Source organism: Haemaphysalis longicornis, unplaced genomic scaffold, assembly GCF_048455015.1.
Source record: "Haemaphysalis longicornis isolate Haplotype H1 unplaced genomic scaffold, Haemaphysalis longicornis Haplotype H1 scaffold_1, whole genome shotgun sequence".
Classification (NCBI taxonomy): Eukaryota; Metazoa; Arthropoda; class Arachnida; order Ixodida; family Ixodidae; genus Haemaphysalis; species Haemaphysalis longicornis.
The window spans coordinates 9,655,994-9,675,294 of record NW_027526203.1 but is presented as its reverse complement, the minus strand read 5'-3'; the positions used below and the strand labels follow the sequence as shown (position 1 = coordinate 9,675,294).

General features: G+C 50.4%; 1 protein-coding gene across 1 annotated transcript in view; it reads left to right on the top strand.

Moving 5' to 3' along the window:
• The window catches only part of LOC144175090 (valine--tRNA ligase, mitochondrial-like), a 234,542-nt gene that overhangs the window by 192,669 nt on the left and 22,572 nt on the right, over positions 1 to 19,301 (top strand). The window contains exon 23 of the mRNA XM_077704154.1: positions 3,570 to 3,751. Coding sequence (XP_077560280.1) covers positions 3,570 to 3,751 — 182 coding nt within the window. The remainder of the gene's footprint in view (positions 1 to 3,569; positions 3,752 to 19,301) is intronic.

Here is a 19,301-nt window from a genome sequence, read left to right as displayed (position 1 = left end):
AAACCGAAGAGGGGCGTGCTACCTGGAGACGTTACCCGCGCCGAGGTCGTGTGTGGCCGATGTCCGTTTTTAATACTTGCCATGTCTGCTGCCGACCGGACGGGCTTCCGTTGAACCTTTGATTTCAGGCGAACGAAAATTACGTCCAGGCGAGTTAAAAAACAAGACTGCGTGCACCTTGCCAAATAGCTGATAAATGAACCAAATATAGCGCATCACGGCAGCAGTGCGCACAAAAAAAGAGCGTTGATAATGTAAGACAAAGACTGACCGCGGTTGGGGAAGTCTAGAGGAAGCTACAAAAATAGACCCGAAGACCTTCAAATTGCGCGTTTTACCACCATACATTGCAGCGGTTTCGCCACCGCACGACTGTATCCGCGCTGTGCTTAGAATGACGCACGATATTTCTAGGGCTCACACAAGTACGTTTAGAGGAAAATATCTGTGGAAAGCTTCATAAAACTCGAAGAAGCGTTTTTTTTAATTAAATGCACGTGAATCTGGAGTTCCTCCGTTTTTTCTTCGAAGAGTACACGTTTAGCAGTGCGCAGATTGTTTATTTTCGTTCCAAAATTCACATAAAAATTTCAGTTTTGCTTCTGAATTCTCTGTAATACTATCAATAAGTAATTGTTCGCCTTTGGTACAAAAAATTATCAAATGTCTGCACATTCACTGGAAGCTGCTCTCACTGTTTCGTGTCTCAGGATGTTGTGAAGACCTGGCCGACCAGGCTTTTTTCTCACGCTGTAGGTGCGTCAGGAACAAAATGATGCAACATGTTTTTAATGATCATTGAAGTACATTCACAGATTAACATCTGGGGAGAATTTCAGCAAAATCGAAGAAGTGTTTTTTTTTTTTAATAAGCCTCTGAACTCGGAGTGTTTTAGTTTTTTTTTCACACTTGTGCGCCATTTACTTTTTAACCATAGTGTGCACAGACACGATATTTACTGCCCTTATTGGTGCTTGCCAGGAGCAGCGGTCACTCAAATTTGAACGCTCTAGCTCCATCACGTACGATAATACTGGCCCACAAAGTACACAACAAAATGCACTCTGAGCAAGATTTGGAAATTTATTACAAAAAATATATGTTTTTCTAGCCAACGATATTTTGGGCGCGAAATGTACACCAGGCGTAGATTAAGCATAAAAATTACCATTCCGGCCTGATTAGTATATTTTTTGCTAGACGTCGCTAAATTTGGCCGCGGCGCATGGGCAGGTAGTGGCCGGGGTCCACGCTGGTGGGTTCCAAAATTTTTTTCAGTCGGCAAAAATTTTTTGCACCGAAAATATTTGTGAATCCGCACATTACATACATGCGGGAATGAGGTAAAAAAATTTCAAGCGAATTGAAGAGGTCGACTAACCATGCTTTGTTCGATCTTATCTGAAATAACCCGGATTTCTTATCGCGCTCGTGCGAGTATGACGCCATGTTTGTTTACATTCGAAACCACTGCCCGTGAGAATAAAATATCTGATGCGTTGTTGCCGCCTGGCAATAAAAAAAGGAACTTCACAAAAGAGGAAACTATAGTTTTCAAACTATCTCCTAGATGTCGCTAGGTGTTCCATCGAGCGAAAATTTGTATTCTGCAGGCTCGTGAAACCATCGATCATATGTGATCGATGGCCTATGGAGCGGTCCCGAAAGAGTTAAAGCAAAGGAAAATACACTCTGTAGAGCCCTGCAGCCCGCAAAAATCAACTATTTTACCCCCATGAAACCGAAACGGAGCGCACATGGTGCGCTAGAAGTCTAGTGCAAACGCAACATCCGCTAATGACGTTTTGCAGTGACTGTGTCGCCCAATTCAAGAAGGCTCTGGTGATTCCCCACGCTAGGGAATCAGCTGATATCAACGCCATCGCCTCCTGTATTTTTTCAATGATCAACGCTCACCTTATACCACGGTTAGCGTTATCTTTTCTTTCGTTGGTAGGCGCAAGAAAGAGGCTAGCCATTGCCCACAACACGGTCGCCCGTTTCGGGAGCCCTAGTGGGCGTTAGCGACAGTTTTGCTGTTTTTTTTTTTTTTTTTTTTTTTTTTGTTTTTTTTTTTTTTTTTTTTTATTGTCTCGACCACATCTGACGTGGCTACCATACGTGCAAGATGTGAAACATCACCATCCGTTAATTTTTTTTATTAAGTTTATCTGTTTCGTTTATAATCGCTGCGTGTTAGAAAGCGCATCAGACAAAATAAAGGTTTGTTTGCTGGGCGAGGAGGGCTTCGCGGCTGTGGCTGCATGCTGAGGCTTCCTAGCTAGGGAAAATTGCACTTACATTTCGAATTGGCTGCCACATTCATTGAAACGTCACCAGCCGACGCTGCGTTCGCTCAAGACTTCCAGCGCTTCTCGAGCGCCGAGTTTTGTTTTTGAGCGAAAAACAACGGCAGGTTTCCTCGCGCTACAGGGCTTTAAACACCGACTTTTTCGTTGTTTTAAAAACTGATTTGAAATCGTCTTCTCCGGGGCTACAAAATCATTATTGACAATAACCACCAAACTCTGCTAATTAACAAGTTCATTAGTAGAGTTTAATTACCCACCTAACTAATGTGCACACCCTTTATACTATCTGGCGTCCGCCACAGCCAACAATCTCCATCTCCTTCTGAAGAGGGTTTCTTTTTTTCTCGAAGAGCCTATTTTTAAGAATTTTTGAAAGGGTTCACTGAAACACCCTGTATACCCAGCTAGTATAAAAAATTTGTGTACATTTTATGCGTGTATGTATGTCATGACGCATCTTTATTACCATTGTCAGCATAGTGAGGAGCATGTTTTCCATCACCCCTCTGGGCCAGTGTAAGCAGTGCTTGCATGATCGCCTATTCGTTGTGCTTCATCCCTCTCCAGGCTTGGAAGCAGTGTGTGACGGTAGGGGTGTCGTTGCTTGCTTCCCAAATCGCTCTTTATAAAGAAATATTTGCAGTGTGAATGTACATTTCTTCTGTTCACCGTTGACACTGTGTGTGCAGCAGTGACCATGCACTGTGGCAGGACAGCAGAAACGTTGCAGTTGAATTTGGGCTGGCTGTTCATGAGTTTAAAAGACTATCGTGGGATTGTTGGACAGGCCAGGTTTGCGCAGCTGCTGCTGGGAAATGTTTGCCAGGATGAGCAACCCAGTGAGCGGGGAAGTGCAATTTTTTCTCTCTAGCACTGTGCTTTGTTGGAAAGCCTGTTTGAATGAGAGCTGTGTGGTCTTTGTAAGCGTGGTCCAGCACTGTGTGTTTCACAGTGAAGCCTACCCATAAAGAAAAAAGTAGGCGTCAGTGGGCGTGAACGCAGTGGAAGGAGACTACCGATGACAATTGAGCAGTGGACGCCAAGCGTAGGCGCAATGCCCACCGAGGTCCCAAATCCCACAGGGCGGAAAATGCAACGCGTCGGTGTGTTTTCAACCATGGTGGATGCTACCCTGGCACAATGGCGCGTTTTGAGCGGGAGTTTGTAGCCCACCAATGACCCCCAAGCAGCTCCACCAATCATCCACCTTCACAGAGTGGGATGGCGCTGAGTCGTTTCCCCTCTTCGCTGTGCAGCCTTTGTGAAGGTGGAGGAAGAGAGCGCCCCCTTCGTGCGCCAGTTGGCCCCGACTGTGTGCCACCTGGCCAAGCTGCAGGAGGCGAGCGTGGTGAGCGGTGGCTCCTGGGAGCCGCCGACCGAGACCTACTGGACGCAGGCCACCGTGGACACACTCGCAGACGTCTACGTGGAGACGGACGTGAGTGGCCCCGTTTGTGCCGGGAAGTGGAGGGTCAGCCTAAATGCGCGGGAATTCAGCCACCTTACCGTTGATTGACTTTTGGTCAACCAGGGTCTCCTTATTGTTATCATTAGGCAATCTTAAAAAGAAGGGGACGAAATGTATTTGGAAGCAGAGGAAATCTTAGCATTTAGCAAACTTAACATCTAACAGTTCCCATCCAGTGTTCTGTTGGATCTGTAAGGTATTTGATTGTGCCTTCCCATGTTCTTATCAACCCTTGTCAAACATCAATTTCCCATCTCATTTGCATTCACTCAGTCGTTGGTGCAATACCCCAGGCTTTGGCATTTCTGCATAAGGGTTGTTCAGAAACTGCAAAGGTTGCAAAATAGTTCGATATAGAAGAAATTCAATTAACTACACTGCCAACGCAAAAAATGGCACAAACCATTGCTGAAGTGCTTGCTGCCAAATAAATACTCACTTGAGGCCGAATGAGGGGGGAAAATTGTTATAATGTGCTTCTGGGCAGAAAAACAAAATGCATGTTAGGCATTAAAGGACCCCTGCAATGCTTCTTTTACAGTACTTTTCTGGCCCTAGATCGATTGTTTGTGTTGTTCAGACACAGACACAAGGTGCAGAAATAAGAAAGTTATTCAATATTTACGTCTACAAATACAGTTAAACCTCGATGTAACGAACCACAGAATTTTTCGTAATTCAAGTGTATGCACACCATGTATTTTCACCCTCTGTGTAACAAAATCGCATTTTCCGGAATTTCAATGTAACGAAGTTTCATAGAGAACTAGCCACGAAATTTAAGTTGTAGAGGTATATTTTGGGGCACGCAAGCGCCAAAATGGGGTCTCAATAAAACACGAACGGCAGGCAACATGGGCCGCCCAAGCCGCGGATGCATTGAGCAGCGGAGTCTGTGAGCGAGCTCAGGGGTGAGACAGCTGCGCATATTGCGCAGTTTTGATACAAATTTGTTTTCCTGCGCCAGGCTGCTCCAAACAGTCTGACAGCCAAGGATTTTAACACTCCCGTCAGTTTCAGCAGGGAAAAATGTCTACTGACGCCATAATTTACCAGCATCCCCAAGGTGATGCTGTTTGTAAAGGTTTAATCGATTGATTATTGAATAAAAGCCCGCATTAAATTGCTTGCGAGATAGTCTTTTCGAGAATCACAATGTCGGGTTGTACATGGCATTTAATGTGAGTTTTTAAAGCATTTTTATTGAAAACCATTGCAAAGTCCCGTAGAAAAAATACTTATGTGTACTGAGGCAACCAACTACTTGTGCAAGTTGATGAAAAAACGGCAATTTTCGTAGCGCCGTGTCTCCGGAACGACATCACTGGGCGCCGCCATCTTGGTGTGGTGAAGATGGGAAAGCATGGCCGCCGGGCAAAGCAGTTACTCGTGGTTGAAGCAGAGTACACTTCGCCGATTTCTACCGAGGTGTTGGTTATGAGGGGTGGCTGGGTTTACATCTAGTCGTTTGTTCTGTTGCGGGAAGTTGCGCTACTCGAAAGACAGGGTTCATCAAAAAGAACGTGGTGCCCGCAAATTCACCGTGTTTCGGCTTTGAGTGTGAGGCACGGTGCGTGCTTGTAGTAAAATTTCGGACCCATTTGTAGTGTTATAAAACGCCGAGTATTGCTGCCTTTGACAGCGAGTTTGCGAGCATCGGGAATGCGACGATCGACACTGCAGAAGTGGCGGTGCAGGCTACATCACCGCAAAATGTTCAAGCAGTGTTCGATAGCTGGACGGGTTAATATTGCACGCTAGTAATAATGGTTCATCTGTCTGAAAGGAAATTTAATGCCATGGGGACAGTGGCTAAACATACCAACGTTACTCGAATTACGATCGTAGTGAACGCGCATTTTGGGGATTGAAATGGGAGGGCTGGTGGGGTGCGACGAGCTGTCGCATCGCTTTGCGCAACTTTTGCCGTGGCTCTGCACTTGTGTGTAAAGCCCAGTCTGGGATTACAATAGTAATAATTTCGGCATTCACATGATAGTAAAAATGCCTTACAATTGCTTAGTTTTTCAATTCGTTATTCTCAACGGTGCTCCACGCTATCTATGCATATAGCCTAACAATTTAAAAATGGTTTGTAGAATGGTAGTGCAGTTTGTACCTTGTGATAATGGTAGAAAAAACTTTATTGAAAGGCTGTTACTGTGTCATGTAAGTCAAAACCGATTAAAAAGCGCACGTTTCCCCACGAGTTGCCAAAAATGTGATTTTTTAGGCTCCTAAGGTTACAAGGTAGATGTTGTTGTTCTGCTCCAAATCAGGATTCTTCTGCTCCAAAATCGAGATTTTGCTGCTCCAGAAACTGCTCCCAAATCTTATTCAGCTGTCTCACCCCTGCGAGCCCCTTGCCTACAAACTGCATGGCGTGCATACACAGCTGGCGCACTGTTTCTGTGTTTCTGTCTGAGCTTATTCGTCTACGCGGGCATCAGCATGAACCGCATGGAGCGTTTTCTCCCCGCAAAAACGCAAAACGCGCCCCGCAAGCCACAGGCGCGCTGACGCAGCTGCGGAGACCACCCACGCGATGTGGATAGCTCCAGCGACCGCTTCTAACCGCTCGCTGAAACGCAACTCAAGGGGCAAACGAGTGGGGCACGCAAGAAAAAAAACGCGGATAACGTGGGCGAAATATTCCAACGTCATACGCGCCGCTTACGAAAGCGCCCATCAAATATCCACCGCGGTGGTAAGCCTATTTGCCTCTGGTGGGGCCGCCGCCACCGCATGCCGCCGCTTTGCCCTTCGTTCGAGTTCGCTCATGCTTGGTGGGTTTCATCGTTCCAGCAAGCATTTGTGAATCTTTATGAGCCTTGCGCGCGCGTTTTTTTTCACACCCGCGTCCGCGATTGCACGCCGGCAGCGGCTTCTGCCTGCCTCAGCCAGGAAGTGACTTGCGCTGCATGCGGCAGTGGGAGAAGCCTGACCAGTTTCGCCAATGGGGAGGCGCACTGCACTCCCTATGGTGGGAGCTTCGAAGCGATCGGGCATGCCGGCTGGCCAGACAATTAGGCTTACCGCCGCAGAGGATATTTGATAAGCGCTTTAGTAAGCGGCGCATATGACGTTTTAGAGTGAAAATTTTGCCCACGTTGTCTGCTTTTTTTCTCGCATGCTGCTCTCGTTTGCCCCTCGAGATGCATTTCAGCTAGCGGTCAGAAGCGGTCAGTGGAGCTACCCGCATCGTGCGGGTGGTCTCTGCGTCTGCGTCAGCGCCCTGGGGGCTTGCGGGGCGCGTTTTTGCGGGAGAAAACGCTCCATGCGGTTCACGCTGATGCCCGCGTAGATCATTAAAGGGACCCTGCAACACTCACCATCGAGTACTAGAAATGTATTTTTGGGTAAAGTCTATTGTCCCAGCAATATCGTCCCGCCAGAATTATGAAAATCCGTTCACTATCACCGAAACTACGCGGGATGAGAAATCGCGCATAATCGTTCCCTCTCAACTCGACCGCGGCCAACGCGATGAAAGCTGCGCACTCTCTCCCAGAAAGGGGGGCGGCTCACGGCGTTCTCTTTGGCGTTTTTTAATATATCACAGGCCGGGGAGTTTTCTCCCCTATATTTGTTCAGGCATGGGTACCTGCTCGCAAGCGCGCGCTCAGGTGGGTAGGGCATTTTTGAAGCAATAAATGTTTGTTGTCGAGTGTTCCTGTTAAAAGGGAAGTATTGAGCTCATCGCTCAAACTATGCACGCACTCAAAACACAAAAGAAACGGCAAAACTGTGTCTACAGGTTCAGGCATAGAAAAGGCTCGTACACAGCGCTGATGACAGCGGAAATGGGAGAAATTAGCCGCGAAGTTGACCAGTGACAGCTGATCGGAGAGCCATGGCCTCAGTGACGTCGCTTAGGCCATGCCAGGGGTGCATAATGAGGAGAACTGAAGAGAGCGCGGTTGGTTTTTCCGCGTCTTTCACAGCAACTTGCGCATCACCGCTTCACGTGCACGTGTAATATTTGGCTCGGGTATTCCTGGCAGTGTAATTTAACGTCGCGCACGTTTACTTACACTGCTCAAAGAGTGCTGCAGGGTCCCTTTAAAGGAGCCATGAAGAGAAAACACAAGTTTGGTTCATTCAAAAGATTGTCTCGTTAGAATCATACTGACACCACTTTTAACGTAAACTTCGCTCAAATAAGCTATATAATTAGGAAAAACGGGAATGGTCATGCGACCCACCAGCTCATTTCCCGCAACAGAACCTATGATGTCACATGAGCTAAGCTCTGCGATTGGCGGAGGCTGGCAGAAGCAGACGCAAATTAGGTAGAGCTTACAAACTAGACGAACGAGCGACAAACTAGACGAACGAGCAATAAGAATGATGGGACAAACAGTGGAAGTTACGAAAGCACATGTAAGCATAGAAGTACTGATGCGTTCTGCTGTTCGTACTGCGCACAGCATGCTTGGTTTAGCTGCACAGCACTACGGGGCTTGGGGTTGTCTCAGACGACACTGGCCGATTGACGCAAGCAACGGTGTCTTATGTGACCCCATTTGTCGAGCGAGCACTGTTTCAGGGAACGAATATTTTCTCCCAGAACAAAAACAAGCCAGGTTTAAATGCGGGCAAAAACAAACCAAACGCTTGCCACGGTATGGTGGCGCCATCTAGGTTACGGAACGTAAAGAAACGCGGGAACAAACCAACACCGCTGTACAGGGTGGAGACAACCTTTGAACGGTCCCGTGCCGCCGCAATTGGGCCAACGGGCTCAACGCGTTATTCTTTTCGTTTCCCACGAGACCTAGCAACGCGAAACAGACAATATGATTCAAACTTCTTCAGTAAACCGCGTTGCGGCGATAATTTTAGCGCGGTTTTGACACAATGACTTGCTTCGGCGGCGAGCGAGCAACCGAAAATGGCAGCGCCAGCGTACACGTGTCTCTACCCTGTACGGCAGATGCGTGAATGAAGGTATTGCTAGGCTGCAGAGCGGTCGGTTCCTGTGATGTCATTTGGGACCACGAAAACGCACGATTGAGCGGGAAAATCAAAATTTTAACCTAAATTGTTTAATTTCTCAGTGAATAAAGCACCGTTTGTATCCGGACAAGCGCTGGGGGCACTATGAAACACGAAATCTTTCGAATAAAACCAACTTGCATTTTCTCTTCATGGCTCCTTTAAGCTCTGATAGAAACAAACAGTGCGCCAGCCATGTATGCGCGCCACGTTTTCTTTTGCAGGAAATGCTTCACGGGATGAACACTTCATTATAACCGCGAATTTCAATGTAGCGAAATTTTAATGCAACAAAGTACATTATGAATTTTACCGACTTCATTACATCGAGGTAACTCTATAAGCGAATGCGGCACTGCTACGTCACACCCGAAGCCTCTGGATATGAGATACGATGACGCAATGTGCAGACCCAATATTTTGTATACGTCTTTGTATTGACCAAACAAGCATAAATGATGCTTTACGTCATATTTTTTCCTTAAAGGAAGCATAGAACTTAACAGCGGATAGTAACAAGGGCAGACATACTGCCTGCCATACCTCAGCAAAGCTGGGCGCCACTAACTCACACTCGCACAGAAAAATGTATTTTTCCTCATGCACTCACTCACACTCACGCTCACCAGTCGCCCTCACCACTCACACTCACTCGCACTCACGCTCACTATGCGCCCTCCACCACTCGCTTTCACTCGTGCTCACACTCACCACTCACCATGACCACTCGCACTCACTTGCACTCACGCTCACCGCACGTCGTTACCATTTGCACTCACTGATGCTCACGCTCACCACTCCAGATCATAACTTGCACTCACTCACGCTCACCAGTCACCCTCACCACTCGCACTCACTCACGCTCGCACTCACGATTTGTCGTCACTTCTCGCACGCGAGTGTGTGCAGCAGACCCTCCATGCGTCATGAAACCGAACAGTATTAGTTCATTACGGCGACAGAAGGCCATTCAAATCATATTCCTAAATCAACACGCCACCAGAGAATCAATTCTAGGGTGCCCCATAGCAGGAGCTCAGTGACGACATATTTCCGAAGCTAAAAGCAATCCCACCATTAACAACCATCACAGCGAGCGGCTCCTGTGACGAATAGCGAACAGCGAGTACAAGTGCAATAGTTTTGCTCACCGCGCTAAGCCCCGCTAATGCGCGAGGAGCGCAAGGGCACTTGCAAGTGGTGAGCGCGGCTCACGGCGAGTGGCACTTACACTCGGGAGTCGTGAGCGGGGCTCCCCGCAAGTTGCTCCCGCACTCGCGAGTGCTGAGCGGGGCTCGCCGCGAGTGGCGCTCGCACTCGCGAGTGGTGAGCTGGGCTCACTGCGCGTGGCACTCGCACTCACTCGCACTCACACTCACCAGTCCAAAACGATGGTGAGATCACTCACCACTCACTCATGAGTGGTGAGTGGGGGGTGTGTGAGTGCACTCGTGAGTGAGCCTGCCGACCTATACTGCCTGCTTCGAGCACTTGTGTCCCCTTTCAAGCTGTGTTACGATGAGCCACTTTCTATGCTCTCAGCATCACCCAACATTCGGCGTCTGCGCGCTTCGCTAAAATGGGTGTCAAATCATCCGGCTGCGTCCTATATAACGATGTCTATGCTCGGCGGATATCAGCGTCGACGCCAGAAGGGGTGTAGGCGGCAAGCATCGCAAGGTGGATGGCAGATTAGGTGTTTTTAGTCCACCTTGAGCGTCTCGACCGTTCGGGCACGTGCTTTCGCACTGGGAAGCGTGGTTCCGTTCACCGAAAAACAATTGCACCCTCCCTCTCTCTCTATCTCTCTCTCTCTCTCTCTCTCTCTCTCTATATATATATATATATATATATATATATATATATATTTATTTATTTATTTAGCAATACTGCTTGGGTGCACATGGTGCAACAATGTGAACAGTACAATACTGAAGTCAGAACACAAATCAATGCACTTCAAACAACATAGAAAAGGTTTCACACTCACATAAAAAAGCAACCATTTCTAGTCAGGTCTCAATTTTTCAAATTCGTCAATACTGGTTGTTTCAATAATTTTACTGTCAAGCTCATTCCATTCTTTGGCAGTACGTGGAAGAAAGGAATACTTGAAAACATTATTTTTGGGCTGGAAAGGAACGAGTGTGTTTGTGACGTTGTCTGGTAGAGTAACCATTAACTATCTTAAAAAAGAACAACAAACGGGCAATTCTATTCCTTTCTGGAGTTCGTTTCAATCCCGCTTTGGCAACTAATTCAGAGACTGACATTGGGCCGTGTTTATTAAAAATAAATCGGACAGCCTTGTTTTGGATTCTCTCTAGTTTATGGATATTTACATTGGTTTAAGGATCCCAGATAATTTTTCCATAGTCAAGAATGAATTGGATAAGAGATTTGTATGCCAGAAGTTTAGTGTCGCTTGAAGAATTTAGAAGAGAACGTCTCAAAAAATGTAATTTCATCATTGCATTATTAGCTATGTAGTTGATATGTCGATCCCAGTGGAGGTTGCTACATATATGCAAGCCTAGATACTTGTACTCGGTTACTCAATTTAGGATATTTCCATCAGCTGTGTAATTATAAACAAGGGCACACTTCTTATTTGTTATCGACATAGCCACACTTTTCTGATAGTTGACACACATTTGCCAAGAACTACACCACTTTATGAGTTTCTCAATTTCTGTGTTAAGCTTTACTTGGTCTTCGACTGTGTGAATAAGGGAATACAGCGCACAATCATCAGCGTATAATCGTATTTTAACACTGCAATTATTAAGAATATCATTAATTAACAGCAAAAATAACAATGGGCCGAGCACAGAGCCCTTGGGAACCCCTGAGCCAACAGGTAACGTGTTTGAGGGAGTTTCTTTAATGTTAGATACGATTTAATCCAGTTACACAGTTGCCGGTTTTTCAATAAAGTGTTCAGTTTAATGAGCAATTTAGAATGGGAAGTCTTGTCGAATGCTTTGGCAAAATCTAAAAAAACTACATCTATCTGTTTTCTCTAGGTAATTAATAGCTGCGGTGAAATCATGTGTCATTTCAACCAGTTGAGTTACAGTAGAAAAACCACGCCGGAATCCATGTTGCATTGGTGTTAATATTTTTGAGTAATTTTCTAAGAGCGTAATATGCTTATGGATACGATGTTATATATATATATATAAGTCTAACCTCGATATAACGAACCTCAATATAACGAAGTTCGCGATGCAACAAACTTTTTACGTTTCAGTTTTTTGTTTAAGGTGCATGTGTTTTTACCCTCGATTTAACGAAGTAGTTTTAAGGCACAGTTTCGATGCAACGAAGTTTCTGCGAGCACAGAAATCAAATTTCGGCAGATCCCACTACATCATTTGTAAATAACGCTCGAAATAATTCACGCCCAACTCATTGCGACCGGTCCCGTGCAAGTGCGGACACACGATGCACGACTGGCCTCCCCACTGCTTCCAATCCTATTTGGTTTTGCAGGTGCCATGTTTGGCATTGCTTCACTACCGACGAGTGTTACACGAGATTCCAAAAGCTGCAGTGAGACTTCGTTACCTTTTAATAAACAACGGGGGAAAAATTTGTAGTTCACCACAGTTCCTTGAAGTACAGTTGATAGCCAGTAACGATCAACCTTTCAACAAGAGCTCGCAGAAACTTACCAGATATTTCGACCAGGTTGCTCCTGGAACACAACTTTTTTTTTTTTTTTCGAGAATTAACAACTGCAAGGCTTCTCTTGCACCGCGACAGCACTTGGCAGGGTAAGCGTCGGCACTGCTTGAGGCGTAACTTTTGGTGAAGTTGCAGACATCACGCAATAATAATAAGCACTGCACTCGTACTGCAGAGCTAGAGCAGCGCACTAAGCGACCCAGCGGTAATCAGGTAGTCGACGGCCGGTACCGATTTACCGCCCGAGTGCGCACACTCGGGCGGTAAATCGGTACCGAACAAAGCTTCAACGCTGACAAACTGAGTTCCGCCATTTTGTGGGCACCCCCGCGTCCCGTTCCCATCAGCCCGCAATAGCACGTGACCGGTCCCAGTGTTGCTTGACGCATTAGAGGACTGCCTCTGAGTTTCGTTTTTGTATTTGGTGAATCAGAATGCGCCCGCCCCGGGGTAGTCTCCCTAGCATGGTGCGTGTTTCGCGGCATCTTTTACCTCGAACCATCGGTCAAGATTTCCAAATAACTTCACTATACAACACTCGCTGGTCGGTTTGTTAATAGTTTCGTCTAAAATCATTTTTAAAATCAATATCTTCATGATGACATCATTTGTGTTAGTGAAAGGCAAAAATCTCGATGCAACGAAGTTTGCGATAAAACGAAGTTTTTTCCGGAAAGTACTGCTTCGTTATATCGAGGTTCGACTGTATATATATTCCTTGGCCTGTGACGGGGATATCGCGACTGTGTGATAGCTTTTGACGAGTTAAATGAGAGAGCTCTGGCTTAATTTCTTAGCATTAGCATGATGGGGCTCATCTGTAGGGTCGGTTCATGATTAGTAAACGTTATCACTGCCTGAATTTGTGAAAAGCGACAAAAACTTTGCAAACACACATAGACGCTTGTTGATGCCCAGGCATTGTTGCCAAGTTCTTGCACCTTGCCCCGTTGCTGTGATGCCCGAGTGGTCAATGCATCAGATTTTGCTTTTGAATGCCGATAGTTCGACCCCATGGAGGCCCAATTGTGTGTTTGTGTGTGTGTGTTTTTCCCCCGGTGTGAGCATTTGAAGTTTTTTTTTAAATCAGTATATGCTACTGTTACTCCATTCTGTGAATCCACAAGTGGAGTTCATGTCAAGCCTCAGTATCAAGGTACACACTTCACACTTTGAATCACTCGGGGCACTCTTCAGGTTAATTCTTTCTATGAACAGCCTCCCTGTTAACCAATAATAGCTTGAAAAGCATGGTGGAGTTTAGAAAAGTAAGCCTAGCAATTTGCATAAACGCAGACGGGCAGGGGACTTCGGAGCTCCCCTCTTTCTACTCGTCGGTACTGTATTGGCACGGTTGTGGCAATGCCACCGAATGACGCCATCGAGAAGCATGGAAAGGAGCTTCCTGTCACGATTTACCCCGCGTTCGTGAACCTGGGAGGGTAGGGGTACCCTCCAGCCGAGAGACGACATGCAGCGTGCTGGTGGTGGCGGTGACTGACCGCGAGCAGCCGTGCTCAGTGGTGTTTATTCGCCAGCCGTCGCACAATGTTTCCCACCGAGCCTGGTGGGGCCACCGAACTTAGCGGCCAACAAGTATCAGGGATGGGGGGGCGCTACACACTTGTCACACCCCTCACCCCCTCACCCCCACACAAACACAAAACTCCACCTGTCACCCCGGCGAGTAGCGATCCGGAGTTCTTCCACAGTCTCTCACTCCGCCGGAGCACAGGTGTCGAAGCAGTTGTGGCAGCATTAGGTGCTGCCTGTGTCACACTCGCACCAGCAGTTGCCTTGCAGGTGGCACCGGCCTTGCACGTGGCACCACAGTGGCGCTAGTAGCACCAGCCCCTGGCGCTGTGCTGGCAGCGGTCGGTGTGGTTAGATCCCGTGGCTGCTGAGGTCACCAGGCGAGGCCTCACATGGTCAGCATGCCGGTGCCACGTGGTCCCGTCCGACATGCGGACGAACAGCGACGACGCACTGGCAGGAGAGACCACGTGCCCGGCAGACCAGGGTGGACCAGGCCGGAAGTTCCTGGCGAAGACCGGAGCCCCAGACTCCGGCAAGGGCCCAGGACAGCAACCTCGGTCAGCCGCCTGCTTCTGCTTCAGCTGCTTCAGGAGCGGTGTGGACTGGAGGTCAGGATGCAGCACGTCTAACGGTGTCTTCACCATCCGGCCCAACAGGAGCTCGCAGGGGGCACGGCCCGTGACGTCGTGGGGTGTAGTCCGGTACTGGAAGAGGAACCGGGCAACCTGTGTCCGGAAATCCCCAGCCTTGCTCTTCTTGAGCTTGTCTTTCACCGTTTGCACCACCCGCTCGGCAGCACGATTCGACGCAGGGTGGTACGGCGGAACCATCATCCGACGGATTCCGTTCTTCGTCAGCCAGGCCAGGTACTCCTCGCTGGCGAAAGCGGGTCCGTTGTCGGACACTATGACGTCCGGCAACCTCTGGGCTGCAAAGACTTGCCGCAGCGCCGCAATGGTTGCTCCAGCCGAGGGAGCGGGACGGCCGGGAACGGCCATGGAGTGATCTCCACATGGCGTGACGCTCGCTGGTTCTCCTGGCAGACCTGGCAGCTCTGCACCATGCGAGCAATGTCCTGGTCCAGGCCAGGCCACCAAACGTGGGACCGGGCCACCATCTTGGTCTTCTCCACGCCTGGATGACCCGCGTGCAGCAACTGCAGGACCCTGGACTGCAGGCTCTGCGGAATCACCACCCTGGAGCCCCACAGCAGGCAGCCCTGCTGCAGGCTCAGCTCGGCGGCTTTGTGGCTGTACGTCCGCTCAGCCAACTCCTCCCCTCCGGGCACCGCCTTGACGACCTGTGACAGGACTGGGTCCTGGCTGGTCGCCTGCGACACTGCCGATCTGGACAGCACCTTTGGGTGAGCGTGCTCCAGCATGAACACTTCGGCAGGTTCAGGAACAGCAGCAGGCACCTCCGGCAAGGGCAGTCGGCTCAGGGCGTCAGCAAGTGCCAGGTCCTTTCCCGGACGGTAGACGGTAGACCGGTAGCTGTAGGCCGCGAGCCTCAAGGCCCAGCGCACCACTCGAGGCGATGCCTGCACTGGAACCGCCTTGTCAGGCCCCAGCAGTCCCAGCAGCGGCTTGTGGTCCGTGACCGCCTCAAACTTCCGGCCCCACAGGTACTGGTGGAAGCGCTCGACCCCGAACATGAGGGCCAGGCCTTCCTTGTCCAGCTGGCTGTACCTCTGCTCTGCCGCATGAAGCCGATGGGACGCAAACGATACAGGGCGTTCCTGGCCATCCTTCTCCCGGAGGGCCAGGACGGCTCCCACGCCGTACGGTGACGCATCTACAGTTAGGACGACAGGCTTGGCCGGATCGAAGTGCACCAGCACCGGATCCTTGGTGATGAGCTCCTTGCTGTGCTGGAAGGCCAAGTCCTGCTCCTTCTTCCAGGCCCACTGCTGTCCATCTGGAAGCAGAAGATGGAGCGGCTGCAGATGCGACGACAGGTTCGGCAGGAAGCTCCTGTAGAAGTTTACGAGGCCCAGGTAGCTCTGCAGCTCCTTCTTATTCTGGGGCTTGGGCGCCTTGAGCACAGCCTCAACCTTGCGGGGTGCCGGGGCTAGGCCTGCCTGGAAAATGACGTGGCCCAGGTACTCAACGCTGGGGGCCAAGAAATCGCACTTCTCCAGCTTGAGCTTCAGCCCGGCATCCTGCAATCGTGCCAGGACGTTGTGTAGGTTCTGCAGGTGGTCCTCATCGTTGGCACCGGTCACCAGGATGTCGTCCAAGTACACCGCCACATGCCTCATGCCCCTGAACAGGTTGTCCATCTCCCTCTGGAAAATGGCAGGAGCTGAGGCCACGCCGAACGGTAGGCGCGTGTGCTGGAAGAGTCCCAGCGTTGTCAAAATGGTGACATACTTCCGGGACGACTCCTGGCGCACCAGCTGCTGGTACGCATCTCTGAGGTCGAGCTTGATGAACTTCTGTCCCCCGGACAGTGCCGACCAGAGATCTTCAATACGTGGCAGCGGGTACTTTTCCACGGTAGCGACGGGGTTGATGGTGACCTTGAAGTCCCCGCAGATCCTGACGCTGCCGTCTTGCTTGAGGACTGGCACGATGGGAGCGGCCCACTCCGAAGATTTCACGGGCACCAGGATCTCGTCTCGCTGCAGCAGTTGCAGCTCCTGAGTGACCCCGTCCTTCAAGGCGAACGGCAGCGGGTGCGGCTTGAAAAACCGGGGCTTGGCTCCCTCTGAGACATGTATGCTTGCCGCCGTGCCGGTGAATGTGCCCACCCCGGGCTGGAACAGGGCCTTGAACTTGGTCAGGAGGCTCGGGACGTCTTCCACCGCACGCACTGCTTCCTGGTACTCCGGCAGCCGCACGCCCAACGCCTGGATCCAGTTCCGGCCCAGCAGCGTCGGTGACGGCCCCTTGGTCAGGTACAGGGGGAGGGTGGCCTCCCTGTCGCCAAGGCGGACGCTGACCTAGGCTTGACCCTCGACTTGGGCGAGCTGTCCGGAGTAGCTGCGCAGCATGACGCCCGATGCCTCGACGGCCACGCCAGGGAAGGTGCGCTTGAAGGCTTTCCCGGCCATGACCGACACACTGGCCCCTGTGTCCAGCTCCATGGAGATGGGGCGCCCGCAGATTTCGACTGTCAGCAAGTATGGTGGCACCGACGGCTGCACTGTGCCCGCGTGCCACATGTCGAAAATCTGCGGGTCTTCGGCCACGACGTGAAGCCTAGCCGTTGCACCCGAAGCTGCTGCCGCACGCCCCCGCCGCCTACCCTTGCGCCGACTCCCTCGGCTGTGGGCTGGCGCGGAACCTGTTCTCGACGCCGGCTGCTGCTTCCGTCCATCCGCCGTCATCCCCCCTCGGCACGCCCGAGCAATGTGCCCAGTTCTTCCGCACGCATAGCAGTCCGCTTGCGCAAACTGGCACTGAGAGGGGGGGTGGTCACCACCGCAGCGACTGCACCTGCCATGCCGTGTCGCCATCTTGTTCACCGCCGCCTCCGCCGACGGTGAGCCGGCTGCACGCGCTAGCTCGCCCGCGTCCTTGGCCGCAGCCTCCATCGCCAGCACTGCCTTCACAGCGTCATCCAGCGAGGGGTCAGGAAGCTCCAGGAGTCACGTCTGCATGGTGGGGTCGTTGATACCGCAGACGAAACGGTCCCGGAGCAGCGAGTCGAGCTACTCCCCGAAGGCCCAGCCGCTTGCCAACCCTCGCCGCGCTGCGACAAACTGCCCGAGCATCTCTCCGTCTCGGCGGCTCCGGTTGTTGAAGCGAAACGCTCCATTAGCGTCGACGGAGCCGGGCTGAAGTGTGAGCGCAGCGTGGCGACAGCTCACCCAGCGACTTGTCGTGTGGCGTGGCCAGCTTGAGCAGGTCGAGCAGGAGAGCGAAGACGCGGGTCCCACAGCTGGCCAGGAAGATGTCTCGCTGTTTTGCCTCGGGTGTGTCGTTTGCCCGGAAAAACACACCGACTTGTTCCTCGTAGACCGGCCAGGCGGACCCTTCACCCTCGAACGGCTCGAGCCTCCCGTACAGCGGCATGGCGTAATGGCAGCTGACTTGAGGGGGCGGTGTCTTGGCATTCTTGGTGGCGGCGTTCACGGTGGCTTCGGCCGCTCCGCAGGCTTCTTCCCTCGTCGCCAGTGTCACGATTTAGCCCCGCGTTCGTGAACCTGGGAGGGTAGGGATACCCTCCAGCCGAGAGACGACATGCAGCGTGCTGGTGGTGACGGTGACTGACCGCGAGCAGCCGTGCTCAGCGGTGTTTATTCGCCAGCCGTCGCACAATGTTTCCCACCGAGCCTGGTGGAGCCACCGAACTTAGCAGCCAACAAATATCAGGGATGGGGGGGGGGTGCTACACACTTGTCACACTTCCCAAAACAGACAACCATGGCCTTGGGACTTCCGGAATGCAGCAGTTTTTGCTGCTCTCAATGGTCCAGCGATGCATTGTCATCTGGGAGAGTGGGAAGCAAGCAGCAGACCCCCAGTTTTCGAGAGAGACTGCAACGTCCAATTCACTTGTATTTTTAAATTTAAAAATCGAACAACTCTTTCATTTCTGCATTGGTCTTGATAATTATAAGTCAGGTTTTCAAATAGAAGTGTTAAAACATGCGGGGTGACAGAGGGCTGGCTTTGGCGTCACATTTTGTTTTTAGCATTGGGCTCAGGGTGTCTCTGCGTATGCTATGTGGGTCTGCAATGCTGTGCTTCTTTTTCTACTCAACAAATAATCTGAAGTTTCATTTCAAACATTGACGACACGCATTTCATCTTGCGTGGCACCATCACACGGCACACAAATCCACAGCGGGTTGACGGCATCCACCGTTCAATGGGGTTACAAGTGGTTAGGGCAACGGCACATGTCAGGTAAGCTAAGGTCACCACTGGTGTACACCGCTGAGTGGAACTGGGGCTTACAGCACCATAGATGCGTGCTTGTAAGCGTTGCAAATGCATTCTGCACTACCGGGCTGCAGCATGTATTGCGGGAAAGCTCGGGGGGGGGGGGCACTGGGGCCACTGGGTCTGTGTCTGGGGCCACTGGGTTTACATACCTTATGCATGCCCCGCCACGTTTGGTATTGCCGCAAACCATGTCTTCTGTTTCGTTTACCGTATTTCCACGATTGTAGGTCAACCCTTTTTTTTTTTTCAAATTTGACAATCCAATGTTGGGGGGTCGACTTAGAATCGAAATCGAACCGTCTACCGTTAGTAACGGAAAGAGAAACGAGATATCGGAGGTGCTGCGACGTGGGCACAGCTTTGCCACCCTCGTTTTCATGGTTATGGTCTAAAGTGTGAAC